The sequence below is a fragment of the Symphodus melops genome (assembly GCF_947650265.1).
Source record: "Symphodus melops genome assembly, chromosome: 11".
Lineage (NCBI taxonomy): Eukaryota > Metazoa > Chordata > Actinopteri > Labriformes > Labridae > Symphodus > Symphodus melops.
The window spans coordinates 15874715-15892984 of record NC_136701.1 but is presented as its reverse complement, the minus strand read 5'-3'; the positions used below and the strand labels follow the sequence as shown (position 1 = coordinate 15892984).

Genomic DNA, 18270 nt, shown 5'->3' with positions numbered 1-18270 from the left:
ACTTACGTGACAACACACAGAAGAGGACTCCATGTCCTCTGGGCCACTCACACTTTAAGGCTTGCATGTTTAGTCTGGTGACTCATCTGGAGTGTGCTAGAGGCCTGTGTTGTTTCTAAATGGGTTTCTACTTTGTGACATTGGTAACAAAGTGCTAAAACAGATGGTTTAAGACAACCCTCTCTGCAGTTCTTTATTTTAATGGCCCCTCTGGAAAAAAATCAAATAATACACCATGTTATCATGAGTCCATGTCTCGGCTTTTAATGCGCAGCCCTCAACAGAGAGCAGCGGTTGGTGGATAGAGGAATATATTGTTCATACACACCAAAGCACGGATGTCCCGCTCTGCCTTAATGGCTAATGGGACACTGTTGGATACATCTCTCTCAGTGACATCTCTCCATTATCCTCAACCCTGTTTCTTATCTCTTCTCTAAAAGAAAGTACCCAGGGTGGTTCTCTCGCTCCCTGCCCCAAAATAAGTGGCAGACACAGAGCCAGATGGGGGAGAGGAAATGGTAGAAAAAGGAAAGTCCTTCTATGCCAGCTGCTATCCTGAAAAGTGGTTACATTTACAGGAAGGGGAGCGGATCAAAGATGCCGAAAAAAACCCATTACGCACACATGTGGCCTCTCCTTTTCATGAGAATCTAATGGTGGTAATGACTCCCCTTTCACATCAGAGGCTGTTTGGTGGGCCAAACCTGACAAAGGAGTGGAGTGATCAAAGAAGCGGTGCATCACTGGTTTTTGTATGTTTGGAGAGGGGGATTTTTTTTTTTTTTTTTTTGATTTGGCATCGTGTGCCTAGGTGTGTGCTTGCAACTAAGCCCTGGTGATCACACATGAATGTTTTGGAAAGTTCTAACCCACTAATCATCCACCCATCACTCTTTTCTGTCACCACAAGCAGATATACTGCAACACCTGGCATCGATTCTGAAACAACACAATGAGCTAGAGGAAAGCGTTAAAAAAAAAAAATCCCACTGGGGTACCTACAGTCCCATAATTTGAAGCCTAGGGCCATTGCAATCCATTTGTGATGACTTTGGAGTGAGACAGGCTGCAAAATATCAAACACTTGTAACGCCATAGCTGGTGTTACTGACATTTTATTTTTTTTAATTCTCTTTTCACTCTATTCTATGCTATCTAAAAAGTACAAATACCCAGATGTCATCATGTATCTGTTGTTGAGCATAACAGTATTATCCTCTAACGTATTAAAAATCCCTATTGATTTTATGGAGAAACGGTGTATGGATTTGATGAGAACGTCTTCTGCATTATTTGATTGAGATGCAGATTCAAATAGCCATGCTTACATAACAATATAGTTCTTGATTCCTGTGGAAAAAAAACCCAAAACATCCGATGTCAACAATCCAATCTGTACTAAACTTGCAAGCACACAAACACAAATGCAAGAAAAAAAAACAATGCATGGCATCTTGCATCTGTTACTCTGGGAAAACATGCCTTGAATTAAGGATTCAAGGCCACTCTGGAAGCCCTTGTAGACTTGCTCTGTGAACGTGTGTGTGTGTGAACATGTATGGGAGTATGGTTGTGCAGGTCTTCTGTGTATAAAACATGCAAAAAGAACATTGTCTATGATCTAATCTCTGTCCTAGACATCAACATAGTCTCCAGGAGCACAGAGATAACAACATGAGAAACTGCCTTTGGGAGCTGCTGCCAAAAATATTCCAGCATGTAATCATTCCTCGACATCACAACATGACGAAGAAAACGGCTAGTAACACGGAAGTTACAAGCGCAACATCAGGACAAGAGTGTAGAAAGAAGATGCAAATGAATAATCAGCTTACTCTCACAGTAGAGGTCAAACACAGAGAGAAAGAAAAATCATGTGGCAATGGACCTATCAAAATCTCATGCATATTACCATAAATATCAATTTTTGCTCACCTTGTCAACTGCATTATAAGTGTCAAGAGTGACCTTCTATGATGATAAAAAACAGCCTTGTGTTTCATTTGACACTGTCTTGCAGTTTTAATATCTCATCACTAGGAGGTGCACTTGGATGAAGCAAAACTTAATCTATACTTCTCACATAGACAGCCCTCAACTTCTTCTACTGACACACTTTCTAATAAAGCCACTGCAAACAACGTTAAACATTTCAACAAAAATACATTATGTTAGCGTGATATATTGCCAGGGTTGTGAGTTGAGTGAATACTGCTTCACCTGTAAGTAAAAATTGTGATTTGAAGGAACTTTTAGTCCTTATATCCTTGATATGGTGACGTGAGAGAGGCTGCTTGTGTGTCTGCTTTACAAACTATACAGCCATAACCATCCATAAATGTCAGTCTATATCAAAACCTCTAAGGAGGCTCAAATCATGTCATCAATCGTTACTTTTGAGCTTTCGAAGCACATACAGTAAGTCGATGCAAGTGATAGGAGGGAACACATGCACACGGACCTACATTCAGAGGGGGTTCCCCGGTGGTTAGGAGGGGTATTTCCCCCGTCAGCGTTATAAATAGAAGCGTTAATAGCACAGAAGGGTAAGTAGAAGAAAAAGTAATAATGGCCTACTTACCATATTGACTTCTGATACCATGTCTATGCTTGCTATGTCAATATTCATTCCCACTCCAACCGGTGGACCTGGGACAGACGAAAACATCACGTGCATCAATGACTCATTGACATACGAGAAACGGTTCATAATGTTTGCGTGATGGGAACACAGATTTGAGAATTTAGCAGTTGTCAGCCGGGTAATAGTTTAGTGTTCATTTCGGGTGGGATTAGATTCGCTGAGCTGTGGTGAAAGTGCTGGTAATTCCCCGAAAAGTTGTTGACATTAAATCATGACGCTCTTGACATATCCAAACATGCTTTCCTTGAAGTGATCACTTGAACAGTAAGATGCTGGAAAAGCTATCAACTGTTTGTCAAATTCGAACAGACGTGTCTTGGGAGTAAACAGACACTTTTTTTTTTTTCCAGAAGCATGTTCATTTTTCATTTAAATAAACGATGTCGTGGACGTTAACATCCACATACATCCAATAGCCTCTTAACTCGTGAGTTCTCGCATTTTTTGTCGGCAACCTGAAATGTTTGAGCACATTTTGCCTCCACTGTTTCACATCAGCCACATAGATTGTGGCACTTTACTTTCCGAAGCAAACCTCGTTGAGTTTTCGGTGGTTTTTATAGGCGACAGAAACACTGTAGTCACTACACGGCTGTCAAGGCTCAAATTCGAACAGAGTTGGTGGCAACACGAGTTCATTTACCTCCGAAATCTGGCCTCAGTCGTATATCATAACCTTTTAACACTCTATCCACCGTATCTTTAACCACGGACATATTGCTTGGATCATTGGCTCTGGTACTATGGAAGAAAAAAAGACAGAAAAGGGTGCACAGCACAATGAAAAACGAGACATTCTTGAAGCATAAAGTGCATCAAGTATTTTCCACGGCGTCTGTTACACACTTAGTATAAAATGAGTGGAGCATCCTCCGACCCTTTCACTTACCTTTGGGCGCTCACCACGGTCACTACGAGAGGAAACAGCCACACGCAAAAACACACTATTCTTCTTGTTTTAAAAACTGCCATACTTATTTTACGTGTTTTTTTTTCTTTTAGTGAAGAGAGACGAGGTCCAACTTATTCTCGCCAGTGCAGTAATTCCAATGCCGGGCGCATGCGTACTAGCAACCACAACATCAAGAAGCGGCGCTGCTGCTACCGCTGCTGTTAGTGGCAGAGGTAGTACCCAGACACGGAGGAATTTAAAGGAGAACTAAGACTCCAAGTTCCTATGGGGCATGCTGGGGTATCCCTCTTTTAAATAACCCACCGTGGCTGTTTTATAAGCGATAATGGGAAATATGGTGTTTTGAATCCACGGGGGAGAGTTATGTGGGTGGGGTTGTCTCTTTTCATTCGCTCTTTTCCCAATTTATAGAGTGGTTCCCTAGCATTTAACCTAACCCTCCTATTTCTTCAGAACCGCAGGGGAGTTCCGGCTGATATTTAGACTGCACAGCTAAAGGGTACTAGTTAAAGTATGTTCAAGAAAATAAGTAACCCAATGAACACTTTGCATCCAATTTCCATTTTTAAACATCTATTTTTGGTCATACGAAATATTGTTTCTGAATCTTTATGGTGTATTTTTGCAACAAACAAAAAATGAGAGTGATCTGAGACATAAGACCTTCATTGCAAAGGCGTGAACTTGCACGCAATGCATAGATTGGCCTATTCTTGTAAATTGAAGAGTGGATTAGTTCTGTCAGACTGAGGCTGGCAACTTTATTCAGAGTTTTTTTTTTTTAAATTAATTATTTATTTTACAGTTTTCAAAAGGGTATGATATGATACAAGTGGAAAAACAACTATTAGTTTTTTTTCTTGTTCAAGGTGCTTCCATCAGTCACTCCCTCCCTCCGCTGTCCATGGTGCTGAATGTGCTTCCCTCATCGCTTTGTCTTCACACAAAACGGGGGTTCCGTGCATGCTCTAAATGCATCCCTGCTTTAACACTCGCATCGATCTCCTTGTATTCGGGCCTCTGACGACAGCTAGAAGTGCGGCTTAATACTTTGAGAGGCGCGGTGCCAGTGCGAGAGCCTCGGGGTTGAAAGTCGGATGCATGGAGCAGAGCAGTATGCACTGAAGCCTATTGAAGTCAGAGGCATCTCTTGCAAACATGCACGCTTGTGGCTCCACGCACTGGTGAGCAGGATGTGCGCCACTCACCGTTTAAACTCGGACACGAAACGTCATGGATACGGTGGGATCAGAGGCGGATGCTAGAGCAGTAAGCCCTGTGTAGGAGTCCTGCAGCGGCTCCCCTGCCCTGCCAGAGAGAGGAAGGGGGGCAGAAGTGATCCGAGCAGGAAGATAAATGTACTGCGACGTAAAAGCACACATCGGAAACGATTTCTGTTTCATCTTTGATTTCTGCATTACACTAGAATCGATTTCGTTTATCAATCAAAGAAAGAAACTATGCAATGTTGTTCCCCCTTGACCTGAAGGGGGCGTTGTAAAATACTTTCACAGTCGAATTTAACGCAAGTTATGTCAGGTGATATATATATATATATATATATATATATATATATATATATATATATATATATATATATATATACATATAGAAACAGTAGTTTCTAAATGGCAAGAAAATTACCTTATTTGCATGGGGAAACAACATAAATACTGTCAATAAAGTCCTTAGGGGTAATTCAGTTAAAATGAAAAAAATAATAATTATATATATATATATATATATATATATATATACAGTATATATATATATATATATATATATATATATATATATATATATATATATATATATTGATATTGATATATATATATATATATATTGATATATCTATTAGGATGTTGATATAAAGTTGTTGGGTAAAACAAATCTTAACTTTCCAGCTTTATTGTCGCATTTTGATTGACTTTGTACCCATGCCAAAAAAACCAAATCAAGTTGGAATCTTAAAATGAATGCAATAAATATTAAACATAAGAACAGAAGGATAGTTTAGCCCATACAGGAATCTCCACCCCTGGACAGAGTGTATTGTAATAAATTTCCTGCACCTGTAGCTGCAAAAATGATTCAGCTTTTTGTGTATTTGTGTTGTCTCCCCATGCAAATAAGGTCATTTTCTTGCCATTGAGAAACTACTGTTTGTATATATATATATATATATATCTGACATAAATTGCATTAAATTCGACTGTAAAAGTCTTTTACAATGCCCCCTTCAGGTCAAGGGGGAACAACATTGCATAGTTTTTTTTAAATGTTATTTGTGTTGATCTTTCTGGTAACTAGATAAGAACAAATATGATAAAAGAAGCATTGGTTTACATTATTTAGACAACATAATGGAAATGTATTTTAACTTAATTACCCTACTAAACCAAACAGTAAGTGCTCAATATGCTACCAGGATGCTGCTATATGGTGACCCACTTATCAGAACATTCAGAACTTTGTTATGTGTTACCAAGAAATTGCTTGTGTGCCGAAGGATCAGCACCATGGACAGCACTCACAGCAATCGCCACTACTTTTCCTAATGGGCCTGCCACCATGTTTTATATCAGATCAGTTATGTAATTGACCCCCCCCCCCCACACACACACACACACACACAAACACACTGTCAGAACCAAGCCCAATTGTGTCTTTTTTTTCATGCATGCTAAGATTTTAGTGACTTTCATGAAAAGCAATTTCCTGATCTCTTTTAGCATGCCTTTCATAGCTCATTAATATTTATCGGAGGGCAAACAGATGGTGGATCCATAAAATGCCTCACCAATCACAATAATGTGAGTATAAATCACGAAGAAACTTGTATTGTAACCCTTCAAAGTCAGTGGGTGGATGCTCACATCCCTCAGAAACTGGCAAGCAAATATGTTGACCTGCTATGCTGTTTTTAATGCCTGATTTAGTAAATTGTCTAACTTACCAAAGAGGGCTTGGGCTTTATCTCTCTCTCTCTCTCTCTCTCTCTCTCTCTCTCTCTCTCACTCTCTCTCTGCCCATTCATATACATATAATAAATTAGATGTCTTCAATAAAGTGAACTTTTTTGAGCCCCTCAATAAGGTAGCATGCATTTCGGCCAGTGTAATGTTACGGTTGTCCTGTGCTGAATAAAAAATGAAAAGCATGTCCCATGTGTAAAAAATAAAATAAAAAAAAGAGGCATTTGTGTTGTTTCATGTCTGTAAACAGGGGTTTGTTTGCCGGAATCTTGGCAAGATGATGGAAATTGTGAGTGTGAGAGACAGAGAGAGAGAGAGAATAAGGACTCTCTGCCTGAGCACACAGATAACACATCTCAGTCCATCATCTGCCATGACATTGACTTTTGCAATAAATAACTACAAACACGATGAGAAAACCTCAAACAATGTCACACACTCAGTGGGTTGTTGGGTATATCCCAAAGGTTTTAGTCCCACACACTTTCACATACATTTATTCACAGTTCAAATTATCTGGATAAGCTTTTTCTGCCAAAATATTAAGTCCATTGTGTAGCAAGCATATGAGTCGGGATGTCACACATTGTTAGTGAAACAAGTTAACGCGCATGCTCATGAGATCTAATGCCCTCAAATTAAAATTACTTATTCAATAATGGTTAAATATCACTTGAGCTTGTTCAATTTGAAAATATTTAGGGATTTTGAGACATTGTGAGGAGGTTGTGTGTCAATCATTATTTGTTTATAAAAAAAGACCATTTCAATACAACATTCGTCTTATTATGTGGAGTTTATCCATGTTAAACGGCATGCCCACTTTTCAAATCTCTGCCCACCACATGTCTCATTTAGTATAATTCCTCAATTACATCATTCTAACGCATTCTAAAACATCACCAAATAGTAGCAAAAATATTAGAGGCTTGTCTTTGTCTTTTGATTTATTTACACATTTTGGGTTTGATTGCAGTAAAGGAAGTGGGTGAATTACTCCACAGTGCTTAATAAACCTCTACAGCTTGTGGTCTTACTGCAGAGTTTGCACCTGGTCTGTTCTCAGCAGGTAACACCTCCCATGGATTTACTATTTGATATCAATCCAGCACCACTGAGATGGAGTGGCAATATGCCACGGCACATAGCCAACAAAGCAGTGGCATCATTTCACCCAGTTACTGTAATGAATCTGTTTTAGTGCACTTAATATGTCAATTCACGTTTGTAATGTGTGTATGTTTTTACCAAAATATTAAGATTAAACTGAACTGACAGATGTGCGTTTAAACTTGGTCATCAGATGAAATATGGGCTTCAATAGTTAACACAACACAACATTTATAGAATCCTCAAATCCAATTTGTCAGCCTGAGATGAAAATTGCATTCTGCCTTTTTCTGTAATTAAACACCTCTCTGTATTTCTCTTTTATATGTACCACAATTACAGCATTGACACTGCTGATTGGAGCTCCTTAACTCAGCAGGATAGCTCTATTAGAGGCCTGTGGAAGGCACATTTAAACAATGTCCTTGTAATTGTTGAGAGGGTTAGCATTTAGGTCAATGGCTCACAAAAGAAATTTAGAAACAAAAAAATAACTGACACTTGTAAAGTAGAGTGTAATTATAACTGAAAGGATAATGATTCAAAATCATTTTTTTTTTTTTTTTTTATAGAAAGGTGCACCTAACCAAACACTTAGACGTACAGTCATTAAGGACAGGCTCAGATTTTTTATCTCACAATTAGTTGGAAAATTCCAGTAGAATTTACTCATAGTTACTGTGAGGAAATAATTGTTATAAATGGCAGTGTTCATCATCTGCTACTGTACAGGGCACATGTAAAGATTCTCTGGCTTTGACCAAGACAGTAACTTTACATAAGCTAGACTGATTTTTTTTGATTTTTTTTTTTTAACTTTTATGACATTAATTATTGATTACATCCAGCCTGGTCTGTCATAATATAGAAGTTGGTAACAAGAACCAAGTAGACTAATTAGGTGATGAGGCAAGCTAGACAACATCATTTCTCAGATCATGATATTTTAGAGATAGCAATAGTAAGCTAGCTCATGTACAGTGTGTGGACCTGGCCTCAGTTGCTCATAAATAAACTTTGGGAAGCTAGTCAAATTAGCATCTTAATTAGCTCAAAGACCGTAGATGAATTAGCTGAGGTTATTTAGTCAGGACAGTTTTGTGGCATGATGGTTAGCTTCTTTTTGAGAAATGGACATTATTATTAATCATTACATCCTAAATGAAGGCAAAAAAAAGCCAGTTAACATTGCTTAAAAAGTCCCATTAATGACTCCAGGATTGTAAGTTTTCCACTAAAACCAAACCTTGGCACCATGTGAAAGCCACTGTTGGCCATGATTTTCACCCGTCAGGCAATGTGTCATGCCAGTGGTTTCAACCTCTGAAGTGTAGATAAGCAGGACGAACGGAACCTATCAGCCAACCAGCCAACCGTCATGCCTCATTACCCTCCAACCACCAGAGAAGGCACCACCTGCTACCTATTCAAGGTTGCTGTGTCCTTCTCTGTCCATCCACCAACCAAAACAGTAGATCATTGGCCCATTCCTTGCCTACCTTCACACATCGAGTTCTTCACTATGCCTGTGACAGACGTTGGTTATCATTGCCAAAACTGCTGACAGGAGTCCAGGGTGAGTGTCAGCTTTAGCCACAGTTGGAGCCATTGGAAGGAAGTAGGTAGAGGAGGAAGGACGGAAGGAAAGGAGGATTACTTGAGGAGCTCTGGCAAAGTCCCTCTTTTGGTGTCTTGGCATTAAAAGTGATTTAGGCAGTAGCACAGAATGATAATGTGGTATTTGGAGCTGGTGTCACCAATGTACCCTGCCATATGGAGATTACAAAAGCCAAGAGCCTCTGTGTCGGGTCGAGCCCTGGCCTTGATGCCATTTCAGGTCGCATAACAGCTATCTAAACAACCTTTTACAATAAGGTCTGTTTCTAAAGGCCATGAAATTTTGTCCACCGTCCTGGGCCAGGGGGGGTGCCCCCTGCTGTCTGATGGTTTGTTAGACAGCTGGGAGCGGTTCTGCAGGACTGTGTCCCAGGTGTGGGAAAGTTGGTATGCTCCTTCATCCCGATTTACAGTCCTTGGTGCCCGTTTCCTAATTTCCACCACCTCTTTGATCCACCGGTGGAACTTGTTGCTTTCCGTCCTTATGACCTTGGCCGCATCCCAGTCCATTAGGTGGTTTTCCCTCTTGCAGTGGTCTGAACTGTCTGAATTCAGATTCTCCTGCATTGCTTTCATTATTTTTACACGTGTGAGCGTTCCAGATGTTTCCTTTTCACATTCTTTCTGATGTTCCTTCTTTCGTGTGCTAATCTGTCGGCCTGTCTCTCCTATGTATGTTTTATTGCAGGTCCGGCAAGGGATCTCATATATCACATCACACTTTTTCTCAGGGAAGGCTGCAGAAGCAAAGTAGCCGACACTGGTCAGGTAAACAACATTTCTTGGCCTTTAGAAACAAACCTTATTATAAAATTATCATCAGTAGGCCTAATGACCCTCTTTAGTATATCTAAACAATCCTACAGAATACTGCACATCAATGTAAAATGCACAAACTGAGATCCATTTGTATGTACTTTTTCTAAAAGACTATTTTTTTACCTTCAGAATAAGCCCTCAAAGCACCTACATTATGCATCTTTTAGTAGTTTTAAATATGCAATAGGAAACAAGTTTTCATTGGGATTTCCTCACCAATCTCTTCATTTGTTCCAGAGAGAACATTTCAACCTCAATGACATTTAAAATGGAATTTCCTTTTCAGCTGTTTAACTACTTGTTCTCAATGTGAATAAAACAAACAGCCTGCCCTTTTTTAATTTGGTGTTTTCTCTCACTGAGTACAATTCCAATGAGCAGTTTTAACTGTGACTTTATTTAGTGGTTCAGAAGACAAATTCAGAAGACTTAGTTGAGATATTTCTCACTTAATGCTCCTGTGAGAAATTTTTAACTGGTTATGAAACTTACCAAAATGAATGCTGATGTCTGTTGATGGCCTAAAAAAGCAAACCAGACCATCAGGAATTGGACTGATCTTTTCTAAATTATGTGCTTAATTTAAATGCCTGTCATTAATGTAGGTGTCAGACAAGGTTATTGACAGCTCATTGCAGCCACAACGCCTTCCTTTAAAGAAATCCAGAGCCAAGATTCACAATATATTATATACTTACTGTTAACATGAAGTAAGTTAATATTTTCCTTCCCTTCCCTTCCCTTTCCACAGGACACGATCAAACCACAGGCTCTGCTTTGTCAACAGGGATGGCCAAGATTGAGTAAAATAATGTTCCTTGCAGTAGCTTTAAAGTTAACAAAGTATTTTAATTATTCTAGTGAATAAACCATAACTCTTCGATCAACAAGGTCAGGCAATCAGATCAATTCATTTTGCAGACAGCACCACAGAACTGGCAGAATACAGTACTACCGCTGCAAGCTTGATGACTTCGACTTGACATTGATTCTTTTTTTTCCATAACTACAAGTGGTAACCATGGGGACTGAATACTAACTTTCTATTCTTATACCTGCTGAAGGAGGAACAGATATGCACAACTCAACTCAACTCAACTCAGCTTTATTTATATATCACCTTTCATACATAAAACATGCAGCCCAAAGTGCTTCACAAAAGAAAAGACAGAGTACAGATTAGAACAAAAAGAATGTCAATTATTTTTATTGACATTAAATAAAATTAGGTAAAAAAAAAAAAAAAGTATATACATATATATAAAATGGGTAAAAAATAAAACACAATGAAAAATAAAAAAAATAACATAATAAAGTTAAATAACATAAAAAATAAATGCAGTAAAAATCCCTATTCATTAAAAGCCAGATTAAAAAAGTTGGATCTTTAGTATACGTTTAAAAACACACAGAGAGCTTTCTGTTCTGATGTCCAGAGGCATTGAGTTCCACTGTTTGGGAGCATAGAAGCAGAAAGCTCTCTCCCCGGTGCTTGTGTGGGTCACATAAGGGACGTTTAAAAGGAAAGCATTTAAGGACCTGAGTGAGTGGGATGGAACATAAAAGAAAATAAGACAACTATTTGTGTTTTAACAGATGAAACAAGAAAAAGTGTTTATCTGAAAGGATTTATGTCGTCTCTTGTGCACTTATTGGAAGTTTATCATGTTGATGATAGTTTTTTTTTTTTTTTTTTTTTTTGTTTTCTGAATGTACATTACATTTGTCATTCCCATGAGCTTTTAGGTTGGTTGTTTGGCTTTAGCCTGAGTATTTTTGTTGTGAATTATTCCTTGTGTAGCGGGCTTCTTCAATAACTGTTTCAATATGAGTGCTTAATATGAGTGTTTAATAGTTTGTCAGTTTGAAAAGAGATAGTGTGTTCTGTTGCTGTTGCTGGCAGTAATAGAATGACTTTTTTTCCTTTTCTTTTCTTTTGACAAGTTACTTGTTTTGTTTGAGAGTTTGCCTTCTCTTGACTTTCAAAATGTTGTGCTGCCCAGTATTTATTTATTTTGCTCAATGTTTTGAAAATAATGTGTAAACATTAAAAATGTTTGCGTTAGTCTGTTATGTAGTCTTCGTTATAATAGCCTTGGCTGAGCCTGGATGCAGCAGTCGTGTTCAATGCTTAACCTTAGAATAGAAAAGCCAAATCCAAACCTAAGAGATATAAGTTGTTGTGAACTACTGCAAAGTTTGTAAAACTTCTATTTCACTGGGGGCAGTTAAAAGACTTTAGTACACATGGAACTTTCCTCTATTGTTCATATTCAACTAAGTTTACAGGTCAGTAGAGGCAGTAAGAAAATAAAGTTTTCCTGTCAAATTGTCTTCCAATGGAAAACAATATATAAATCTTTTTTCCTTTCGTGTTTGTTGGTATAGTACCTGTGTTTATGTTTTTGCGTTCTTATGTACTGTGCATGTAGACACCATTTATATGAATACATTTACATTAACACAAAAAAAACCTTGAGGCAACCAAGTTTATTAAATTGACTTTAGTGTTTCTGCTTCTTTTCCGTCTTTTTTGTGAGCTGCAGGCTGTTGGCAGCTGTCCAGCACAGTTCATTGTCAAGCTCTTGTCTTCAGTCAGGCAAAAGGTCAACTGAGGCAGCAAGGAGCAACTGTTTTTCTCAAAATCAACATTTATTTTATCCTACAATGATATGGTTTGGTCTCCATGGAAACTGCAGTGAATTTTTTTTTTTCCCCCCCTGACGTCAAATTTACTGGAGGTGGTGCAGCACATCATGTCTAAGGAGTAGAGATGTTTAAAGAACTATGCATCTTTTGCTGTGGATGTTTATCCAGGGGGTTTCATAATGAGGACAGTTTATCCAAGCGTGGTTACAAAGTTTTGAAGCCATCTAGTCTTATATGGGTGTCAAACCATGAGGTTACTGATGAATAAGTACTGAAATACACATCCTCTATGATCATCCAATCCCAGACACAATACACGTACCATGTCCAATATAGGCCATTTACATAAATAGAAATTCACCACATATACAGCATAAGATTTATCTATTTTTATTTACAATAACATTTCTCAAAAAAAAAAAAACAACCCTAATTTCAGGTATAGACATTTAAACACTGCATAAACTGATGATCTGACCAAGCAACATTATCTAATTTTTGATTAAAAAATATTGGAGATTCTCTCATTTTAAGAATAAATGGAAAACATTTATTTTCTTGTCTGAGGAAGCTACATTTAATTGAATTGCACTTACTTTCTTGTCAATTTCTTTAATTTATTTGTTATTTTTAGATAAACATTTTCCAAAAAGGAATGACTGGGTCAAGCTAGAAAACTTTTTACCGCTTATTAACGCAGACGGAGTTAACTCATAAGAATTGGACTCGTGAAAACCTTTTGAAACATGACCCTGGAATCTTCCTGGGCTGCTCTCTTACACGTGATCCTCACATGGTTGAAAAAACAGATGTGATGGAAGATACAATGCAATGTCAACAATACATCCCAAATGCTGGACAAGGCAACGTCTGACGATGTGATGACAGTTTCTGTCCACATGCATATGGATGTATTCTCTTCTATTGCATTAGAAATGGTTGGAAAAGGGTGGAAAATAACATACTAGCAAGCAGAAAATAATACATAGCAGCTTTTTTTTTCACAACAAGACAGGCAGTGGTTGTGAAACTGTTGCGAGAGCGTGGGGATCTCGGCTATGTAGTTGGCTTTTTTAGGAATTATTTTAATATCCTAGTTTGTTGCTCCTATGTACTACTTGACCTTGAAACCTCTACTCTGCCTCACTTTGATTGCTTGGTCTGGGCCGAGTGTGAATCCCGTCAGGAAAACCAATAACTGCCTTTCATAAAGGTATTTGCTGCTGCCTTGAACTACAACATCACTATTAGTTATTAGGAGCGGTTAAAGAAATACACAGTTTATTCAGCTTCTATACCTTTAAAGTTACTGAGTTATTACAGTTTTAAAGTCATTCCCATCTATGGTCCAATCATAGGCTGTTAATACTGGAAAGGCCTCCTTCGTAGCCGTTACCTGGAGGGGACTCTCCTTGGGTCTCTCACACCCTAGTTGCCTGTTTGTGTTCACAAATGCAACTCCTCCTGAAAATGTTGAGACATTTTTAGGTGTTTCATGCATGTGTGAATACCCCAAGGGTATATTGCCGATCAGGCTTTTGTTCCTTTATTTTTTTTTTATGTAAACCATTCAACAAATAAATAGAATGAAAAATAAATAACTATAGAAAGAATAAGACTCAGAAAATACTATACATATTAAAATGTGTCAAAGGGTGGTTATCTTATATTAATTCTAACTTAAAGCTTAAATTCTTACCCTACACTGCAACCTAAATCATGGTCTTTACATCACCAGAAGCAAAGACCAGTTATTTCTCACCTTTCTATTCTTATGAGCACATTAAGTTCTAAACACTCTACCAATACACAGACACACAAAGACACAAGCACACACACATTCCAGCACACAGGCAGAGTTTCTCCTACTGTAAGTGGTTACCATAGATACCACATGGTGAGGCTCATGAAGTACAGTGGGTCTATCTCACGTGGGAGAAATCATGTATTTATAGAAGCACTGTGGTGTGGCCAGAAATGACTTTAAACAATACACTTTTTTGGGTAACAACAAGCAATGAAGTGTTGTAGTGTGTGAGAGCCACTGTGTGCTAAGAGTTTGTCAGCTGTGACTTTGAATTGTCATTGTGGGGAGTGCTTCAATGTGATAAAAATAAAGTGGATGTCGGAACTGTCCGTGGTGCTGAAAACATGTACAGTACGGCATTGAGAACGTTGAAACGGGAGAGATCTTTCTTTCTTTTTCCTTTCTGTCCCTGTCATCTGTTTTTGCAGAATTCTTCTCTTCCTCACAGCATGCTTTTATGTATGTCACTCTCAGTCTGTTTTCCACAGAAAAAAAAAATGGATGACTAGCACTGAGCAAACAGCTTATAAAACAACCCCACTCTGGTTCTGCCATCTGAGAGTTCTTTTTCCTTCAAAAAGGTCAGCGAGTTTTTGAAAAGTTTCTTACAATAATCTGCTTACTTGGCACCCAGCTTCACGTTAAAACGACTCGAATCCAGAGTACATATCATGACATGTATAATTAAATCCTATTTTGTGGAATAATGAACTAATTAACAAACTCCGACTGGAGCCGCTTTTTCCGTCATCAAAACACGTCGGGTTTTGAAGTGTGTCCCTTTATCTTCCCAAAGTAATTGTACTTCTGAAATTGACATAATTGAATTGCTATCCTGGCATATGTGGTTTTATTGTTCTCAGGGAATGGGCCATTCATAATTGCAATCCATCACAATCACTCCGCCCTTTTCATCTCAATTCAGACTTTCTGTCCAATGAATTGTTCAATTGTGACAATATTCATTGGCAATGACAAGGTATATTAGCCTTCAGTCCGTTAACACTCTTTACTTAACATGGAAAAAAAACCCCAATAAAAACCAATGACTGATTTAAAAAAAAAAAAAAAAAAAGTGTAACTTGGGCCATTTAGAATGGAGAAAGTGATTTAGAAGTATGGCATCATGTCAATTAAACATGCCAAAGGATTCACCTGAGTTGACAATAATCTCTTGACTTTTAGGATTAGAGTATCTGTTTTATTCTATGATCTGCATTTATGTATCTCTAAATTTAGCGTGTCTGACCATCTGCTTCTCTGCAGCACAAACTGTGGATGTTGGCTCAGCGACTGACAGATCACCCTCGTTATTAGGGAGATGGTGTTTAAGTCAGAAAGGCAGGCTTTTACTTTTTGAGAATCAAGCCCTAAATCAGTCATTCTGTCTGTTATTTGGCCATTTAGGAGACACATCTAGCTACTTAGCATGCTATTATATCAATCCGGCAGTTAAACAATTAACCAGCCTGTAAGCTTGTATTTGTAGGAAAAGTAAAATCAATGCTGATCGAGTGAGAAAAACAGGTAGCCAAAAACCTGTTAATGCAAGAACGATATGTTAAGTGCAGAAACCGAATCTGGTTTTGGTCCAATATTATCATCTTCAACTTAAATAATATGAAATGTCTGCAGACCTTCTCAGCATTAAGTACACAGCCTAAAGTTAAGTATGAAGTCAGTACACTGTTGCGATGTTGCTGAATTATGCTAATATTGTCCAAGAAACAGATTTTGTTATAAATCACAGGCCTAAAAAGGAGAGATTAAGAATGGTTGTGTGGGTGTGTCGAGTGCATGACACTTACAGCGACCAGCTATAGAGGTGGATTAAGAGTAATGGTCCTTGTCTATGTTGTGTGAGTAAGTGTGTGTGTCCGATTTGTGTGTGTGTGTGTGTGTGCGCGCGCACTGTGCAGCACATGTGGTCCCTTGCTTACTTGTGATGCTAGAAACCATTGCATAGCATGCTAAGCACCAGCACAGAGTAAGTCATCATGGATCATCCATAGGCTCATCTAGTGCCAGCAAAGTGAATCAGGTCAGAAGCCCTTCGTGGGCAGTGTGTAAATGAGCTGACCTCGGTTGATAAGATCAAGTTGATTACAGCATCAGGGTCACATTATTCTGTCAACCAGCGTGCCAAAAGGGAAACTGAAACAGCAAATTGTTAACGTATCAGTTAAAAGTGAATCTTAACAGACACCCCACCCCACAGAAATTGTCGTTACCTCGCTCTGGCTAAATCTACATCTACCACTCTTACTATTTCTACAGATATTCCTCTTATGTTATTTCATAAATTAACGCCTGCCAATTCTGCACCTACAACTGCTACAACTTGTTTTTCCTCTTTTCCTGCAACTTTTGGATGGGAGGTTTTACTGCAGACTGAGAGCGTATCAAAAGATCTTTGGCTGGATCCCACAGTACTTCTGGTGTGCGTGCATACATCTCAGAACAACCGACCAAACCAACCAACAGATGTTGCATCACTGACGTGTCTCTAAGGAAATGCTTTTACTCTTGTGTATTACATTTGGAAAAGAAGTTTTACTTTATGTGAACTTGAAATTCTTTAGTAATGTCGACCTTTAACTTTGACTATACAGCTAAATCTAGCAACCCTAACCCAAGTTTTTTAGTGCATCCAAAGAGGAATGCTTTTAGCAGATCTGTTACAGTTATGTCTAATCTCCTCTGAACGGACTAACGCTGGGTTCACTTGACCTGAAACTGATCCATTGTTGTTTGCATATGATTTTAATCATGTTTTGAGATGATTATATAACTTCTCTTTGGACTACAAAGAGAACAGAGTTGAAGGATTATGTTGCGTAATCATTCCCCACATTCTAATGCTGTCAGAAGAATATCCTATATTTTTCTTCTGCTTGGGAATAAATTATTGATAACATGACTATGATACCACTTATAATGAAAAAATCATGATGTGCCGAAAACACATATTCTAGTTCACTGATCAATGAAAATGTAATGCAATGAAGACGTGCGTTGGCAATGGAACATCAGAAAACATCAGCTCTTTGATTGGTTTTCCTTACTTATATGTCACAATATATATGTATCTATCTTTTAGTGTCAACATGGGCTAAAGTTACTTATATGTTCAGGGCACAAGTCATATTCAGCTTGGACGGATCAACTGATAGTGAAGTGCTTGCTTTTCTGCTTAACCACTTTTTTTCCCACTAAAGTACCAGAACTGAAATGGCCACTGGTGCAACTTTCCACCCAACATTGAAACTAGTCCCAACAAGGTTAACAATCTTATTTTCTCTCTGTGACTAAACTGAACAGTTGGAGGTTTGCACAAAACCAGTTTCTGCACAAGCTAAAGTTTAGCAATCTATTTAATTCTCTTTCTGCAATAGAAATTGTCTTGTGCCAGTCTGGTTGAAACAGCTGATTTTGGCTGTATACGGTTAAGTCGCCTTGCTCCTCATCTATGGATATTGTGAGTTTGTAGTTGCACTAAATGCATCTACCACCTACTCCACTCAACCACCCAAACCAATATATGAATCACAGTTCAGCCTGCTTTATCTGGAGTAACATTTTTTTTGTCTTTGCAGGGGCCAAATACATACTGGTTACAGAAGCTTCCGAGTTGATAGTGAAAAATATATAATTTACAAATTATTCTGAATTCAAGAGGTCCCTCCGTATAGTGGCAATTTATTTATGAGTATTGTCTTTATGCAAGATTTCT

At 38.2% G+C, this 18270-nt stretch overlaps 1 protein-coding gene and 1 long non-coding RNA gene across 3 annotated transcripts in view; both read right to left on the bottom strand.

The window, feature by feature from the left end:
• The window catches only part of gabrb2b (gamma-aminobutyric acid type A receptor subunit beta2b), a 107143-nt gene that overhangs the window by 53992 nt on the left and 34881 nt on the right, over window positions 1-18270 (bottom strand). The window contains exons 1-3 of one of the 2 annotated variants that reach the window (XM_079355053.1): window positions 3537-3800; window positions 3291-3388; window positions 2585-2652 (exon numbers count right to left, since the gene is read on the bottom strand). In XM_079355053.1, the coding sequence (XP_079211179.1) occupies window positions 2585-2652; window positions 3291-3388; window positions 3537-3619 (249 nt within the window). In that variant the 5' untranslated portion in view covers window positions 3620-3800. Of the gene's footprint in view, window positions 1-2584; window positions 2653-3290; window positions 3389-3536; window positions 3801-18270 lie in introns of those variants that run through there. The other variant, XM_079355054.1, reaches the window with a different exon arrangement.
• On the bottom strand, window positions 769-2578 carry LOC306831132. The gene is made up of 2 exons (XR_013780058.1): window positions 1227-2578; window positions 769-1193 (listed from the first exon to the last, which is right to left on the bottom strand). It is a non-coding gene; the product is annotated as an uncharacterized lncRNA (long non-coding RNA).